This window comes from Ochotona curzoniae, unplaced genomic scaffold (assembly GCF_017591425.1).
Source record: "Ochotona curzoniae isolate NIBS_2020 unplaced genomic scaffold, NIBS_Ocur_1.0 contig_605, whole genome shotgun sequence".
NCBI lineage: Eukaryota > Metazoa > Chordata > Mammalia > Lagomorpha > Ochotonidae > Ochotona > Ochotona curzoniae.
In genome coordinates this window covers 307222-323636 of record NW_024466491.1, presented here as the reverse complement: position 1 = coordinate 323636, position 16415 = coordinate 307222, and the positions used below count along the sequence as shown (strand labels likewise).

Genomic DNA, 16415 nt, shown 5'->3' with positions numbered 1-16415 from the left:
TGCAGGGGTGGCCCGGGGTGGGGTGGCCCCGGGCGGGGATAAGGTGCGTCCACACAGCCAGGGGAGCGCACCCCCCCCAGTGACAACAGTCCCCGGACAGTAGTAACTCCCGAGTCGTCCTTTCCCTGGAGCCCAGGATTAGGTTCCTGGAGATGCTGAAATTTGAGATGCAATTCCAGGCTGCTGACTTGGGCCTCACCCCAGCCACAGGAGCGCGAGTGACAGGGTCGCCCACGTGGAGGGGGACAGGGATCCGAGCACCTAAGCCATCTTCAGCTCGTGAGCGGCAGAGTAGGATGGGAAGTGGAACAGCGGGGACGTGACCCCTAAGTGGCAGGTGCCACAATGCCACCTACTTCCATCTTTCCCGCTTCGCCCAAACACCACGCTTTTGTTACCCGTCCTAGTTTGGCTAGAAAGGAGGCATGCCTCAGGGCCCAGGGCTTCCCCGGCTCTAAAACTGTGCCACTCTCGGGAAAATGAGGATGGTTGGCCGTGCCAGGGGGCAGTGTGGGTTTTTCCTGCCTCCCTCCTTCCTTCCTTCCTTCCTTCCTTTAACATTCAGACCTAATTCTCCCAACAGTATGGCCAATGCCAAGGCTTTGCATGTACCGTTTGCTGACTGCCCTACACCTGTCACCACCGGCTGTTAACACAGCTTGAGGACCAAAGCGGAACTAAGGGAGACTTTAGAGCAATGCTAGAAGCTGAGAGACCCCCTCCTGATCCTGGGGTGGTGCTGGGGTCCGTGTGATGGGTGTGGAAGACAGGAAGGTGTGAAGAGTATCGTTCTATTGCAGGCAAGGTCGTAAGGAACTTCCCGCTGTGTCTCTACAGCACCTGAATGCAGCTCTGCCTCCCTTTGCATGGATACCAGACAACCCCGCTGAGTATCTTTTTTTTAAAGATTTATTTTTATTATTGTTTCATTGAAAAGGCGGATATACAGAGAGGAGAGACAGAGAGGAAGATCTTCCGTCCGATGATTCACTCCCCAAGTGAGCGCAACGGCCGATGCTATGCCGATCCGAAGCCAGGAGCCAGGAGCCTCTTCCGGGTCTCCCACGCGGGTGCAGAGTCTCAAGGCTTTGGGCTGTCCTTGACTGCTTTCCCGGGCCACAGGCAGGGAGCTGGAAGGGAAGCGGGGCTGCCGGGATTAGAACCGGCGGCCATATGGGATCCCGGGGCGTGCAAGGCGAGGACCTTAACCACTTGCGCCACCGCGCCGGGGCCTAAATCTTTTTTTTTTTTTTTTTTAAATCGCAGAGCCAGACCGTGGAGGTGACATCACTGCAGGTTTTTTTCAGCCTGCCCCCCCCCCCGGGTCCCCCAAGAGCTGCCAGCATCACTCCCTCAGCCTCTCTGGACTACACAGGGATGCCCAGGGTCTCCCAAAGTTACAGGAGGGAAAAAATGAAATTACAAGCTCTAAACCCTAATCCCCAGTAGCTCAGAATGTGGCCGTTTTTGGAAGCAGGGCTGCCGCAGGTGCAATTATTGAATATGAGGTCATTTGAGAGGGAGAAGGGCGGGCCCTTAATCCACTGCCTTCAGTGTGGCAATGAGGCTGGGGTGGTCCAAGTGACCGCCTCGGTTAGTCGCCAGGGGAAAGATGAGGACCGCCGGCTCCCATGGGAGTGGCAGGAGACAGGCCTAGGGGCCCCTTATGACGTTTATAGGGTTTCCTTGGGGAGCGCGCCCCGCTGGCAGTTCCCCCCCAAAGGGGCCATCCACTGAGGCCCGCCCCCTCGCAGGCTGCAATTTAGGACCTGTGTGCAAAGGGTTAAGCCACCACTTGGAACACACGCGCGCTCCATCCAGAATGCCTAGTGGAGACCTGGCTCTTCCTGCTTCCAACCCGGCATTCTGCCGGGACACAGCAGTACGGTATCCAGTCCTGGAGTGGTCCCTTGCCACGTGTGTGGGTGACCTGGGTGGCGCTCTGGGCTCCTGGATTTAGCCTGGTCACGCCCTAGCTGTTACAGGCATCACAGAAGGAGTTAAGTGGACAGATTTGTTTAAGATTTCTGACTTTTAAATAAGTGGACCTATTTTTAAAAGATCCCGGTGTGGCCTGGAGTGCAACCACTAGGACCCTGCTTACAATGCGCCTGTTCCAAATGGGAGTGTCTTGGTCCCAAGTGGCCACAACGGCTGGTGCTGAGCCAACCTGAAGCTAGGAGCCCAGAGCTTCTTCTGGGTCTCCCATGGGGGTGCAGGGTCCCAAGGCTTTGAGCCATCTCGACTGCTTTCCCAGGCCATGGGCAGGGAGCTGGATGGGAAGTGGAGCAGCTGGGACACAAACCGGCATGTATATAAGATTCTGGACGTGCAAAGTGAGGATTTAACCATTAGGCTGTTGCACTTGGCCCATTCAGCCTATTTGTAATACAGAAAGGCACCTGGCAGGGGTGTGTGTGTGTGTGTGTGTGTGTGTGTGTGTGTCGGAGGTAGGGACACAGCCTCCTGGGGGAAGCACAGCTGAGGTGCACAAGCCTTGCTCCCTGTGCCCACGACAAGCTGATGGTGATGAATCACAGGAGATGGCTGCGTGACAGCGAATCCAAATGTTCTGGAAGCTGTCACAGTCACCAAGACCCACCCCCCACCGAGGGCAGTGCAGAGAGGGGAGGGGGGCAGGGAAGGCCACCCCGCCTGGGAGATGGCATGGCTGGCGCCAGGCTGCTCCGTGGCTCCTGGCAGGTGGCAGCTGTGGTCCCTTCCCACACATGCAGGTGCAGGTGACGGAGCTGACTGGTCTGGCTGGGGTAGGGACATCCTGTCTCGGGGTTTCCATTGTGGAGGTATAAGCCCTGGCCTTTGGCAGCACCTGGCCTGGGAGTCCTGACTCCTCCCTTCCTCCCACTGCTGCCCCCCCCCCCCAACCCGGGCATTGTTCCGGGGGAGGGGGGGAAACACAATTATCTGATCATCTTGATGAGGCTTAAGCTTGGGTGGGAGCAGATGGAGGAATGAGCTGGGGATTTGAAGCTGCAGGGGGTGCCCCCCTCCCCCGCAATATCACGGTCATTTAAAAGGCCTTCTCTTGGCACCTGCCGGGGGTGCAGACAGAGGACAGCTGAAAGGGTTGGACACAGGGTCCAGCGGGCGGGGATGGAGCAGGAGGAAGGGTCAACTCCCCTGGAGAAGGTAAGAGGGTCCCCTCCCCCAGCCCCTCGAGGTCCCAGAGCCCATGACTGGCAGGACTAATTCATTTGTAGGGCATCTAATTTGAGAGATGGGTCCTCTTGGGGAACCCCTCCCCCACACCCCGACCCAATTAACCGACCCAAGAAGGTGTTGGTGGTCTGCTGGGTGTGAGGACCCGACCATGCCAGAGGGCAGGTTTCCTGGCACTGACCCCTGGAAGAGAGGGGGAAGGGAGTGGTGCTGGGCCTTCAGGATGGCCTCTGGGTACGAGTTTCCCAGCCTCCAGGCCGTGTTGTCCAACCAGGTCCCAATCTAGGACAGCGGGCCACCAGCCCTGGCTGCCTCTCTCTTGGGGCAGGGTGGAGGGGGCACCACGTGAAGTGATAGGAAGGGGGTGGGGGGCCTGGGGCGGGGCCCCGAGAGTGGGAAGGAAACTTAAAGTCTCATTTGGAGCAGCCCAGAGCAGCCGACCAGCAAGCAGGGACCATGGTGAGAACTGAGGGGCGAGGGGCGAGAGGCGAGGGACGCGGGCTCCAGAGCCGGCTGGGGAAGGAGAGAGCTCCCCGTTGGTTGAGGGGGCGCTTGCTGGACCTGGTGTGTGCTTGTGTTCCCAGGCGGGCTCCCCAGACCAGGAGGGCTTTTTCAACCTGCTGAGCCACGTGCAGGGCGACCGTATGGAGGAACAGCGCTGTTCTTTGCAGACCACGTCTGGCCGGGCCCCTGAGGGAGGTGAGCAGGGCTGGGCTGCCGAGCTGTCAGTGTGTGTGTGTGTGAACAGGGCAGGAATGCAGAGGCACGGGGGTGAGGGGGCATTGTACCCATCGCCCCACATGCCTCCCTGCTTCTCTTTGCAGAGGGCGGCAGCCAGGCACCTGAGATGGACAGTTTCATGGACATGTTGGCCAGCACCCAGGGTCGTCGCATGGATGACCAGCGTGTGACCATCAGCGCCCTTCCAGGCTTCCAGCCCGTGGGCCCCAAGGTGGGTGACGTTCTCCGGCTGTCTCCCTCCTTGCTGCCCTGTCCCGCCCTGGCCCTCTGTCCCATCCCCTGCCGGGACTTCAGGTGGGAGGGCCAAGGAGGCTCAGACAAGGGAGATGTAGGGGGGTACAAAGGCATGCCGGAGCTGGAGAGTGTCGGGGGAGGCCCGGGGTGGGGACGCAGGTACCACATTCACGCATGCGCTGGTGTGTTGCATGAGAGTCTGGTCCAAGACCCTGGTGAGGGCCCTCAAGACACCCAAACATCACCCTTGGCAGTATGCAATGTGGGGGACACAGGAAAAGTACCAGAGTGGTCCTATACCTGGGGTTTCCACCGGCACCTTCTCCCTCTGAGTCTGCGTCACCTCCACCGCCGGAGCCAGTCTCTAGCTCCACCTGTCCTTGGCTCTAAATGCTACCCACCTCCCAGCCTCCCCACCTGCCGCCTCTGGCTGACCCTTCTCGTTCCACAGGACAGTACGCAGAAACGAGCCGGGACCCTGAGTCCCCAACCCCTGCTCGTCCCCCAAGATCCGAGCGCTCTGGGTTTCCGTAGGAACAGCAGCCCACAGCCCCAGACACAAGCCCCTTGAAGCAAGCCCCTCGCTCCCCTGTGGGCCCTCCCACCACCACCACCACCACCACCACCACCACCACCACCACCACCCAGAAAAGACAATAAAGCAACCATCAACAGAGTTTTTTTGGTGTGATTTTTGTCACCAGTATAGCGGGGAGAGGGCAGGGGGCAAGGGAAAGGGGGTGCCGGGACCCAGGCATTCATGAGCCGTGCTGGGCAGCCCGGCCAAGCAGCTTCTCCTCCCGTTGCTTCCGGATCCTGTCTTTGAAGGCTTCGAACTCTTGGCGCTGAGGGTGGGAAAAGCAGGAGAGCGGCACCCCTTCAGGACCTTGGACCCCTCTCCTCCCATCACCACCACCCCTGCTCTCCCCTAACTCCCGTAGGCCACGGCTTCCAGGTTCACCGTCTGCATTAGGAACCGCAAGGCCCATGAGTCAGTCCAGGGGCGGTGAGCCAGCCGCACTGCCCCTCGGTTGTCAGGTCCCCCGGCCACAGGCGTGGACAGTAGAATTTCCATTCTCTGGCAGGCATGGCCAAGGGGAACCCGGCCTCCCCGCTCCCTCTGAGCGTGTGCGATGTGGGCTCGCCTACCTGACTTTCCTTTTCTGGTGGGAACAACTCCCTCTGTGGAAGACAATCACAGACAGGGGGGAACGTGAGCCAGGAGCCACTGGTGCACCCACACACATCTCAGGGCAGTGCTGAGCTGGCGAAGGCAGCTATGGGACGCCCCCTCCCCAACACACACACACACACACTGCAGCACTGGCGCCCGCTCCCACCCCCTTGGGCTGAACCCACAATCGCTCCCCGCCCTCCCTTCTGCTCCGGCGAGTGCACCTTGCGCTGTATGACAGAATCCTCAAACCAATTAGCCTGATTGGAAATCCAGAACATGGCCACGGGGAACGTGAGGTACAGAGTCATCTGCAGAAACAAGGGGGTGCGAGGTGTGTGTGTGTGTGTGTGGGGTGGGATGGGGGGGGGTGCAGGAACTCAAGCTGGGATGGGATGGCCGCCTTGGCCAGGAACAGCGTATGCAACCCGATTGAGAACAAAAGACCCAGTGAGCTTAAAATATATATATATATATATATACATATATGCCCTCAAAGCCCCCAACCCCGCCCTGCGCCCCTCCAGGCTGGGAAGTCAACGGGGGCGCACGCGCAATGCCCATGCACCCCATTCCTGCACCCACTAGGTCCAGCTTCTACCACCACGATCCAAGGACACCCCAGGACGCACCCCTCCGCCTCATTCACATCAAGGCTCGCAAAGGGCCCCCCCAAATCCGGACGCCCCCCTCGAGCGCCTCAAGCCAGCGCCCTCCCCTCCCTTCCTCTGGGCTTCCAGGAAAGCTCTCCCTTTTTCATCGCAGCCTCGCGCTCCCGGCTCGACTCCCCAATCCCACAACCTTGGGCTCACGGACCCGAAACACCTCCAGTTTAACGCCCATATCTGCGGCGCGCCAGGTCTCTTAAGAACCACTTCCGCCCCTAAGCTGGCGTAATCATCAGGCGCCTCGACTCCGCCTCCGGTCGCCGGCGTGGCCTACAACGGAAGTCAACATCGCGGGCCGTGAGGGACGGAAGGATTTAGCCAATGGGCAAACGGGCTTGACCCGAGGGGGCGGATGCTTCCGGCGGGCGACGTCATAAGCGCGCGACTCCCGGCTGTAGCAGAAGAGCTAGGAAGATGGCGCGCAATTCGCGGCCCGAGCGGCCGGATCTTGTCTTTGTGAGTCTGCGATGGAGGCAAAGGGGGGTGGTCTTCGCGGTAGTGGGGCCGGGGCCGGATTTCTGCATTTGAAAAATGCCTTGAGGGGCGGGGTATCGTCGGAGCGTGTCGTGTTCAGGGGGCTTCGGCCAAAAAAACGGGGGACCCTAAACGGGCCAGGCTTGGGCTGGCGGGGGAATGCAGCTCCGGGGTCGGAAGCGGAGCCCGGGTGGCCTGTCTCAAGAAACAGAGTCGCTGTGGAGCTTAAGGGCCTGGGTTGGAGGCGGAAGTGGGTTTGCATGGAAAATGGGGCGAGGCGGGTTTAGGGTTAGCACCCACGGGCTTGAAAACGTATGGCACACACACACATACACACACCCGAATTCAGCTAGCCTGGCCGACACCCATGGTTTAGTGCACCTGAGCAGTCCTGCTGCGAGCTGGTTTTATGTGTGGGCCTTGCAGGGGATGGAGGAGGCGGGTGGAGGTTGGTCAGGTGCCTGCAAGCGCAAGCGCGCGCGCTCCTAAAGCGGTAACACCTGTCATTGGGGAAGAGGTTTGCCGTGAGCTGTTCCAGCTCAGAGGTATTCCGTGGATATTCTGCGGGGTGTCCGAAGTCCTGCAGGGCTGGGTTGATGGAAGGCCTGTGTGGGCAGCAGCCTGCTGAGGAGGAACGGGCTGGAGTGACATGCTGGTGTCGGAGGGGGGGGTGACCTGTGCGAGGGCAGAGCAGGGAGGGTCTCCTCATCTCCCTCCCTCCCCCAACCATCCTCCTGACCCCTCCGCGTGGCAGGACGAAGAGGATCTCCCCTATGAAGAGGAAATCATGCGAAACCAGTTCTCGGTCAAATGCTGGCTCCGCTATATCGAATTCAAACAGGGGGCCCCGAAGCCCAGGCTCAACCAACTGTATGAACGGGCGCTCAAGCTGCTGCCCTGCAGGTGGGCACCCCGTGGCTGCCTCCGCCCTGCCCTGCCCAGTATGACTGCCACCTGTCCCCACGCTGGGGGGCAGGGCCAAGGGTCTGGCCTGGGTGCGGGCGGGCGAGCTGGGGGGGTTAGTTCTGATGCCAACCCATCTGTGTCTGTCCCACCGTCTCCTAGCTACAAGCTCTGGTACCGCTACCTGAAGGCCCGGCGGGCCCAGGTGAAACACCGCTGTGTGACAGACCCCGCCTATGAAGATGTGAACAACTGCCATGAGAGGGCTTTTGTGTTCATGCACAAGGTGTGGAATGTGGTGGGGCTGGGGGGAGTGGTGGGGGCAAGGGGGATCTTGGGGGGGCAGAGGGGGCTGGGTGCGTCGGGGGGGGGCAGGGAGGGGCTGTGACGGCTGGGGGTGTGGTGGGGCAGGAGGGTGGTGATGGGGTTGGGGATGTGATGGAGCCAGGGGGCAATGATGGGGCTGGATGTTTGGGAGCCAGGGAGGGGCTGTGATGGGGCTGGGGGTGTGAGGGGACAAGGAGAGTCCGTGGTGAGGGCAAGGAGGGTCTGGTGGGGCAGTGGGGGTTGGGTGCGTGGGGGGGCAGGGAAGGGCTGTGATGGAGCTGTGGGTGTGGTGGGGCAGGGGGCAATGATGGGGCTGGGGACGTGGTGGGGGCTAGGAGTGTGGTGGGGCTGGGGGCGTGGTAGGGGCAAGGAGGGTATGGTGGGGCAGAGGGGTTGGGTGAGTGGGGGGCAGGGAGGGGCTGTGATGGGGCTGGGGGTGTGAGGGGACAAGGAAAGACAGTGGTGGGGGCAAGGAGGGTCTGGGGGGGCAGAGGGGTTGGATGTGGGGGGGGCGGGATGGTGGTGATGGGGTTGGGGTCGTGGTGGGGGCAGGGGGTAGTGATGGGGTTGGGGTTGTGGTGGGGGCAGGATGGCGGTGATGGGACTGGGGCCGTGGTGGGGGCAGGATGGCGGTGATGGGACTGGGGCCGTGGTGGGGACAAGGAGGGGTGGTAGTGGGGCTGGGGGCATGGTGGGGACAAGGAGGGGTGGTGGTGGGGCTGGGGGCGTGGTATGGGGATGGCTGCTAGGATGGCCGCAGGATGGCTGGTGAACCCACTCCTGGCTCAGGTCTCCTTGCCCCTGTCCTCCCCGCCAACTCCCCACTCGTGGGTTCACAGATGCCCCGGCTGTGGCTGGATTATTGCCAGTTCCTCATGGACCAGGGCCGCGTCACGCACACCCGCCGTACCTTCGACCGCGCCCTGCGGGCCCTGCCCATCACCCAGCACTCCCGCATCTGGCCCCTGTACCTGCGCTTCCTGCGCTCACACCCCCTGCCCGAGACGGCCGTGCGAGGCTACCGGCGCTTCCTCAAGGTGAGCCCCGTGGGCGAGCCCACCTCCCTGGATGTCAGGCAGGACGGGGGAGGGACACGTGGGTCTTGCTGGGGACTCGAGTCTTTTCTTTCCTAAGGAGTTGGCTGGCACCTGCTCTGCCTCGTCTTAGGGACAAATGACTAAAACAGCCCCCGCCTGCCCAGGAGCTACTGCAGGAGACAGGAGTACTTGAACCCACTGCTTAGACCCCCAACCCTGGCCAGGGCCAGGGCTGAGAGTGTAGGTGCAGCCAGGGTGGCTCGAGATGGGGGCCAGGCTAGACCACAGTGGTGCTAAGGCTGGCCCAGGGCTGGCTGCTGTCCTGAACAGTGACTCACTGCCTTGGGTGGGGCGAGAAGGGGGAGTGGTGGTGGTGCGGGCCCACCAACTGTGTGTGGACTCGGCGGTCCCCCCAGCTGAGCCCTGAGAGCGCCGAGGAATACATCGAGTATCTGAAGTCGAGCGACCGGCTGGACGAGGCTGCGCAGCGCCTGGCCACCGTGGTCAATGATGAGCGGTTTGTGTCCAAGGCCGGCAAATCCAACTACCAGGTGAGAGCCGGCCCTGGGGAACCCGGGGAACCCCGGGAACCCGGGGGCTGCTGCTGCTGCTGCTGCTGCTGCTGCTGCTGCTGCTGCTGCTGCTGGAGCTGCCAGGATCCTGAATGGAGACTGACCCCACCTTCCCTCCCGCAGCTGTGGCACGAGCTTTGCGACCTCATCTCTCAAAACCCAGACAAGGTACAATCGCTCAACGTGGATGCCATCATCCGCGGGGGCCTCACCCGCTTCACCGATCAGCTGGGCAAGCTCTGGTGCTCGCTGGCCGACTACTACATCCGCAGCGGCCACTTTGAGAAGGTGGGTGCAGGCAGGCGGGCCTCTGGTAAGGGGATGGTTAGCAGGAAACGCAGGCCACCCGCATGGCCATCCTGAAGGCAAGAAACCCCAGCTGCGCAGTGGCCGAGGGGGGCAGCCGCCACTAGGGGGCGCTGTGGCTTCTGCCAGGTTGTGTGTCCATAGCACTGGGGGAGTCCAGAGTAGAGACCCCACCAGGGACCCCTCCTGTGACGGTCCTTACCACTGGGGGAGCCCGGAGCAGGCGCCCCACGCAGGGACCCCTCCTGTGACGGTCCTTACCACTGGGGGAGCCCGGAGCAGGCGCCCCACGCAGGGACCCCTCCTGTGACGGTCCTTACCACTGGGGGAGCCCAGAGTAGGGACCCCACGCAGGGACCCCTCCTGTGATGGTCCTTACCACTGGGGGAGCCCAGAGTAGGGACCCCACGCAGGGACCCCTCCTGTGATGGTCCTTACCACTGGGGGAGCCCGGAGCAGGCGCCCCACGCAGGGACCCCTCCTGTGATGGTCCTTACCACTGGGGGAGCCCGGAGCAGGCGCCCCACGCAGGGACCCCTCCTGTGACGGTCCTTGCCACTGCTTTCTTATTGTTTTATTTTTCAAGACTAATTTGTTTTGAAAGTCGGAGTTACTGAGTGAGTAGGGGGGCTGCTCCATCTATGGATTCACTCTCCCAGATGACCACAATGGCCAGAGCTGGGCGGTGCTGAAGCCAGGAGTCTCCATGCGGGGTTTCCCACATGAGGGGCAGGGTCCCAAGCGCCTGGGTCATCTTCCACTGCTTTTCCCAGGTGCATTAGCAGGGAGCTGGAATCGGAGCAGCCGGGATACGAACTGGTGTCCCTACGGGCTGCCAGCACTGCAGGTGGCAGCGTCTCTGTCTGTGCTACAGCACCAGTCCCTATTATCTTTCTTTCACTGTCAGTGGAGGGGGAAGCAGGTGGGGCTGTGAAAGCAGCCCTCTGGGGATGGGGCTGGAGCAGAGAGAGAGAGAGAGAGAGAGAGAGAGAGAGAGGAGTGGACAGGGGTTCTGGGAGGTGGCCCCGGCCTGGGGCCTGAGCAGGTAGGTGTCTTACCAGCTCGACTGGGGACACTGCCAGTGCCAGTAGGGAGAGGAGGGGGGGCTGAGTACTGTTGGCGGAGGGGGAGGGGTGCCCCCGGGAGGGTTGGGGGTCGGGGCCCGTGAGCATGGCTGGAGGCCTCTGAGGGCTGGCCAAGGTCAGGGCTCCCGCAGCTGGACCAGCAGCGGGGATGGGGGGTGCTGGGGAGCGAGTCCTAATCCAATCCTACACCGCACCTCTCGCCTGCCGGCGCTTGGCCGCTCACCCCCCCCCCCCCCGCACGCCACACCCCTCTCCCATCCGTGTCCCCCCGCAGGCTCGGGACGTGTACGAGGAAGCCATCCGGACCGTGATGACCGTGCGTGACTTCACGCAGGTGTTTGACAGTTACGCCCAGTTCGAGGAGAGTATGATCGCAGCCAAGATGGAGACGGCCTCGGAGCTGGGGCGCGAGGAGGAGGGTGCGCCTCGGGGAGAGGGGTCACCCTGGCTGGGGGGGCGGGGGGGATGGAGTGGCGTTGAGTCCGGGCCTGGCAAGGCTGGGTGGGAGTGGTTTCCAGAAGGGCCCGGGGGTGGGGGGTGCGGGGGAGGCAGGTACGCCCCGAGGGGGAGGTCCCCCGGCCCTCACCGGCAAACTCTCCGACCCTCTCCGACCCTCGCCAACCCGCCTGCGGCCCCCCCCAACCCCCAGACGACGTGGACCTGGAGCTGCGCCTGGCCCGCTTCGAGCAGCTCATCAGCCGGCGGCCTCTGCTGCTCAACAGCGTCCTGCTCCGGCAAAACCCGCACCACGTGCACGAGTGGCACAAGCGAGTGGCTCTGCACGAGGGCCGGCCCCGGGAGGTGCGTGGCTTACCGTGAGACTGCCGCCCTCTGGGCAGCACCCATAGAACCTTGACCCTAAACCCCCCCACCTTGAATCTCCCCCCCCCCCACCACCTGCTTTGAACTCCCCGCCTGACCTTGAACCCCTCCACCTGACCTTGAACCCCTGCACCTGACCTGGAACCCCTGCACCTGACCTTGAACCCCTGCACCTGACCTGGAACCCCTGCTGCTTGCAGATCATCAACACGTACACGGAGGCCGTGCAGACAGTGGACCCCTTCAAGGCCACGGGCAAGCCCCACACGCTGTGGGTTGCATTTGCCAAGTTCTATGAGGACAACGGGCAGCTGGACGATGTAAGTGACATGCTGTGAGAGAGAGAGAGAAATGGGTCAGACTGGTGCATACACTTTTCCTGGGGCGGGCAGCCGGGCAGGCAGTGTCTGAGCTTGGTCTCCTCCCGCCACCCCGATGCCCAGGCCCGTGTCATCCTGGAGAAGGCCACCAAGGTGAACTTCAAGCAGGTGGACGACCTGGCGAGCGTGTGGTGCCAGTGTGGGGAGCTGGAGCTGCGGCACGAAAACTACGACGAGGCACTACGGCTGCTGCGGGTGAGGGTGCGGGGTTGGAGGGGGCTGCAGGTGCACGGCCCGGCCGAATCTGCCTCCTCTGTCCCCACGGCCCAGCCGGGTCTGCTGAGCGCTGTCCCCCCGTGCAGACTCTGTCCCCATGGCCCGTCGGGTCTGCTGAGCGCTGTGTCCCCGTGCAGACTCTGTCCCCCCGTGCAGACTCTGTCCCCACGGCCCATCAGGTCTGCTAAACGCTGTACCCCCGTGCAGACTCTGTCCCCACGGCCCAGCCGGGTCTGCTGAGCGCTGTCCCCCTGTGCTGCCTCCTCTGTCCCCACGGCCCAGCCAGGTCTGCTGAGCACTGTCCCCCCGTGCTGCCTCCTCTGTCCCCACGGCCCAGCCGGGTCTGCTGAGCGCTGTCCCCCCGTGCAGCCTCTGTCCCCACGGCCCAGCCGGGTCTGCTGAGCGCTGTCCCTACCACACGCAGAAGGCGACGGCGCTGCCAGCCCGCCGGGCCGAGTACTTCGACGGCTCGGAGCCCGTGCAGAACCGCGTGTACAAGTCCCTGAAGGTGTGGTCGATGCTCGCCGACCTGGAGGAGAGCCTTGGCACTTTCCAGGTGAGCCCTCAGGGGTGGCCGGGGATGGGGGCTGGATTCCCCCTGCCCCCCCGCGCCCCCCAGGGCACGCTCTGACCCGTCGCTCTGTGTCCCCACGCCCCCCGGGGCACGCTCTGACCCGTCGCTCTGTGCCCCCACGCCGCCCGGGGCACGCTCTGACCCGTCGCTCTGTGTCCCCACGCCGCCCGGGGCACACTCTGACCCGTCACTGTGCCCCCATGCTGCCCGGGGCACGCTCTGACCCGTCGCTCTGTGTCCCCACGCCGCCCGGGGCACGCTCTGACCCGTCGCTCTGTGTCCCCACGCCGCCTAGTCCACCAAGGCCGTGTACGACCGCATCCTTGACCTACGCATCGCCACGCCCCAGATTGTCATCAACTACGCCATGTTCCTGGAGGAACACAAGTACTTTGAGGAGAGTTTCAAGGTGAGGCCGGGAGGGGGGGTATCCCGACATTGGGCTCGGCAGCAGCCGTTCAGTACCCCGTGGTCACGAAGTCGCAAGGTGTCAGCAGCGGGATCCTCCCGTGGCTGTGTGTTTGCATGTGTGCGTCATGGTGGTAGAAACCCGTCCCAGGGACCTTGTCTTCCCCAAGCGGCCTCCTCAAAGACTCCAGCCCTGGGTGAACACTGCGTCCTGTGTGTGCAGCTGGCAAGAAGGAGGGGGTCCCTAACCTGCTGTGCTGTGGGGGGCCTGCGCCTAGAGCAGAGTGGTTGTATGTGTGGGGGCGTCTGGACTCGGCCATGGGGGTGGTCGTTTGTGCACCCACGTGTAGCTGCTGCCCCATGTCTGGGGTGCATGTGGATCTTCGGGAGGGCTGGGGCTGCCCACGCCCACCTGTCTCTGTAATGTTGCCCGCTGGGAGCTGGACGCTGGGCTCGGCGAGTCCTTGCAGTGCGAGGCAGGGCTTGTTGCGGATGCCAAGTTGCGGGGGAGGGGGCATGGGGCCTGTCTCCCCACTTTCTGAGCGGCTTTCCGCTCCCCCCCCCCCCCGACACTCACTCACACCCACCCGCCCCCCTCTCCTCGGGACAGGCCTATGAACGCGGCATCTCGCTCTTCAAGTGGCCCAACGTGGCCGACATCTGGAGCACCTACCTGACCAAGTTCATCGCCCGCTACGGGGGCCGCAAGCTGGAGCGGGCCCGGGACCTCTTCGAACAGGCGCTGGACGGCTGCCCGCCCAAACATGCCAAGAGTGAGGAAGGAGGGTGGGCACGGGGCTGGGGTGGTGGGCACGGGGCTGGGGTGGTGGGCACGGGGCTGGGGTGGCGGGGTGGGTGGGGCTGGGGTGGCGGGGTGGTGGGCATGGGGCTGGGGCTGGGGTGGGGGCACAGGCGTCTGACCCGCCCGCCCCTCCACCACCCTTGCCACAGCCCTGTACCTGCTGTATGCGCAGCTGGAGGAGGAGTGGGGCCTGGCCCGGCACGCCATGGCTGTGTACGAGCGTGCCACGCGCGCCGTGGAGCCCGCACAGCAGTATGACATGTTCAACATCTACATCAAGCGGGCGGCCGAGATCTACGGCGTCACGCACACGCGTAGCATCTACCAGAAAGCCATCGAGGTGCCCGCGCCCAGGGCCCACCCCGTGGGGGCGCGGGGGGCACACCCCCCCCTCTCCTCCCATGCGCACGCTCACACGCCCTGCCCGGCCCAGGTGCTGTCGGACGAGCACGCCCGGGAGATGTGCCTGCGGTTCGCGGACATGGAGTGCAAGCTTGGGGAGATTGACCGAGCCCGTGCCATCTACAGCTTCTGCTCCCAGATCTGTGACCCGCGGGTAGGGGGCGGGGCCTGGGTGTGGGGGGGACAGGGGAGCAGGGGAGCCTAGGAGGGGTGGCCAGGGGGGCGAGGTCCGGGTGTCCACCGATGCCCAGGCCGTCTGTAGCCACCGATGTGTGACCCACGGTTAGGAGACAGGGACAGGGGGATGGGGTCCCGGGGTGTCCCCGAGTCGCCAGCGACCACCACCACCCCCATCACACCCAGCCTGGCCTCGCTCTGCTATCCCCTGCAGACCACCAGCGCCTTCTGGCAGACGTGGAAGGAGTTCGAGGTGCGCCACGGCAACGAGGACACCATCCGGGAAATGCTCCGGATCCGGCGCAGCGTGCAGGCCACGTACAACACGCAGGTCAACTTCATGGCCTCGCAGATGCTCAAGGTGTCGGGCAGCGCCACAGGCACCGGTGAGCGGCCCGCCCCTCGCCGGGCGGAAGCCCTTGGGCGGGCCGGTGGGGCCAGAGCAGCCAGCAGAGGGCCCTGCACAGGGGCTGGGTGCACTGACCGCCCTGCCGGCTCCCCGCAGTGTCCGACCTGGCCCCGGGGCAGAGCGGTATGGATGACATGAAATTGTTGGAACAGCGGGCCGAGCAGCTGGCGGCCGAGGCCGAGCGGGACCAGCCCCCGCGAGCCCAGAGCAAAATCCTGTTTGTGAGGTGAGGGGGGGTGGGTACCGTGTACGGCCTGGAAGGGGGAGCGGAGACAGGCTGGGAGGGAGCCCCGCTGAGGCCCTACCACCACCACCACCACCACCACCACCACCACCACCCGTGCCCACAGGAGCAACGCCTCCCGTGATGAGCTGGCCGAGCTGGCCCAGCAGGCCAACCCCGAGGAGATCCAGCTAGGCGAGGATGAAGATGAAGAGGAGATGGACCTGGAACCCAATGGTGAGGGCCAGGTGGGCCCCGCAGGGCAGGCGAGGCTGGATGTGGGGGGGGGGCCCCCCCCGGCAACAGAATCACCCCCCCTGTACTTCTCCCCCTTCTCCCCCAGAGGTGCGGCTGGAACAGCAAAGCGTCCCAGCGGCCGTGTTTGGGAGCCTGAAGGAGGACTGACCCCACCACTCCACCCCACCCCACCCCACCCCACCCCACCCCGTGGTGTCCCCAATACAGTTTCTTTTGTACAGCACTGGCTCCGCCTCCCTCCTTCCTGCCACGCAGGTGCCGCCCAAGGTCTGCCAGCTCAGAGCACCCTGGCCCCAGGCCCGGATTGGCTCCACCGGTAGGTGGGGCCACCCAGCAGGGCCAGGGAGCCACACCCTGACAGGCACCCTGCAGAGCCAGTTCAGCCTGAGGCCTCCGGTCAGGCCAGCTGACCTGCTGCTCCAGGCTCCAAGGGCCAGCCTCCCCCCACCTCACTGTACCCGCAGGCCCCGGCCAGACTGCCCCGTGACCCACTCTCAGCTCTGTTCCCCCCGGGCTGGGGCCAGGGCGTGGCCTTGTCCCCTAAGCTCCAGGAGGCCATTAGTAGGCTCTGGATGATTAAGTCCCTTGATGCCTTAAACCCCTTAATCAGATCTGCGCTTCCAGCAGGTCTGCCTGCCTGCTGGCCAGGGAGCCGAGCTGAGCTGCTGGCAGTGAGCCTGCAGGGGGGGCGGGGGAGTCTGGCCCCACCTGGCTCTGGTTGCTCTGTGGACCCTGCACCCCACATGCCTGGTTGACCCTGCCAGGCAGGCTCCTGGATTCCCAGGAAGGGCAGTAACTGAACTCAGAAGCGGGGCTGATGGGTCGGGGAGATGACCTCGGCTACAAGTTGGCCCTGGGCCCAAAAGGCAGGCAGGCAGGCAGGCAGGCAGGGCTTCCAGCAGGAGGAAAGATTAAGCCGGGGTGGGGTAGGCCGGAAAGGCCAGGCAGGGCACGCAGCAGAGACGGGAAGGCACAGCTTCTCGTTAAATTATTTTATTCAAGAAATGGGGAGTGTGTGTTTGTCTGCAGTTGCAGGAAGGACA

General features: G+C 63.7%; 3 protein-coding genes across 4 annotated transcripts; 2 read left to right on the top strand and 1 right to left on the bottom strand.

Annotated features, from left to right (window-relative positions):
* Positions 1-3809: 3809 nt before the first annotated feature.
* On the top strand, positions 3810-4726 carry PCP2 (Purkinje cell protein 2). The gene is made up of 3 exons (XM_040990263.1): positions 3810-3879; positions 4005-4132; positions 4607-4726. The coding sequence occupies exons 1-3, from the start codon at positions 3825-3827 to the stop codon at positions 4724-4726; spliced, it is 303 nt and encodes a 100-aa protein (XP_040846197.1). The 5' UTR covers positions 3810-3824.
* Positions 4727-4814: 88 nt separating this feature from the next.
* Positions 4815-6252, bottom strand: LOC121163032 (protein PET100 homolog, mitochondrial). Of its 2 annotated transcripts, none has more exons than XM_040990261.1 (4): positions 6146-6252; positions 5554-5640; positions 5305-5337; positions 4815-5000 (listed from the first exon to the last, which is right to left on the bottom strand). In XM_040990261.1, exons 1-4 carry the CDS (start codon positions 6170-6172, stop codon positions 4914-4916), a joined length of 234 nt encoding a protein of 77 aa, XP_040846195.1. In that variant the 5' UTR covers positions 6173-6252; the 3' UTR covers positions 4815-4913. The 2 variants fall into 2 exon arrangements, with proteins under 2 accessions (XP_040846195.1, XP_040846196.1); XM_040990262.1 differs by having other exon boundaries at positions 4815-4991; positions 6146-6229.
* Positions 6253-6376: 124 nt separating this feature from the next.
* Positions 6377-15592, top strand: XAB2 (XPA binding protein 2). Its single transcript, XM_040990365.1, has 19 exons — positions 6377-6453; positions 7226-7374; positions 7537-7660; positions 8541-8738; positions 9155-9289; positions 9434-9598; positions 10976-11120; positions 11351-11502; positions 11724-11843; positions 11967-12098; positions 12544-12675; positions 12989-13102; positions 13712-13874; positions 14053-14243; positions 14337-14459; positions 14697-14868; positions 14988-15117; positions 15242-15351; positions 15458-15592. The coding sequence occupies exons 1-19, from the start codon at positions 6412-6414 to the stop codon at positions 15517-15519; spliced, it is 2559 nt and encodes an 852-aa protein (XP_040846299.1). The 5' UTR covers positions 6377-6411; the 3' UTR covers positions 15520-15592.
* The last annotated feature ends 823 nt before the right edge of the window (positions 15593-16415 follow it).

Excerpts from the sequence above, each read along its gene's own strand:
- PCP2 (XM_040990263.1), top strand. The coding sequence starts at position 3,825 with ATGGAGGAACAGCGCTGTTCTTTGCAGACCACGTCTGGCCGGGCCCCT. Across the intron at positions 3,880-4,004 it reads TGGCCGGGCCCCTGAGGGAG|AGGGCGGCAGCCAGGCACCT; the intron begins GTGAGCAGGGCT and ends TTCTCTTTGCAG. Across the intron at positions 4,133-4,606 it reads TCCAGCCCGTGGGCCCCAAG|GACAGTACGCAGAAACGAGC; the intron begins GTGGGTGACGTT and ends CTCGTTCCACAG.
- LOC121163032 (XM_040990261.1), bottom strand. The coding sequence starts at position 6,172 with ATGGGCGTTAAACTGGAGGTGTTTCGG. Across the intron at positions 5,338-5,553 it reads ATTCTGTCATACAGCGCAAG|AGGGAGTTGTTCCCACCAGA; the intron begins GTGCACTCGCCG and ends TGTCTTCCACAG. Across the intron at positions 5,001-5,304 it reads CACCAGAAAAGGAAAGTCAG|CGCCAAGAGTTCGAAGCCTT; the intron begins GTAGGCGAGCCC and ends TCCCACCCTCAG.
- XAB2 (XM_040990365.1), top strand. The coding sequence starts at position 6,412 with ATGGCGCGCAATTCGCGGCCCGAGCGGCCGGATCTTGTCTTT. Across the intron at positions 6,454-7,225 it reads AGCGGCCGGATCTTGTCTTT|GACGAAGAGGATCTCCCCTA; the intron begins GTGAGTCTGCGA and ends TCCGCGTGGCAG. Across the intron at positions 11,844-11,966 it reads ACAACGGGCAGCTGGACGAT|GCCCGTGTCATCCTGGAGAA; the intron begins GTAAGTGACATG and ends CCCGATGCCCAG.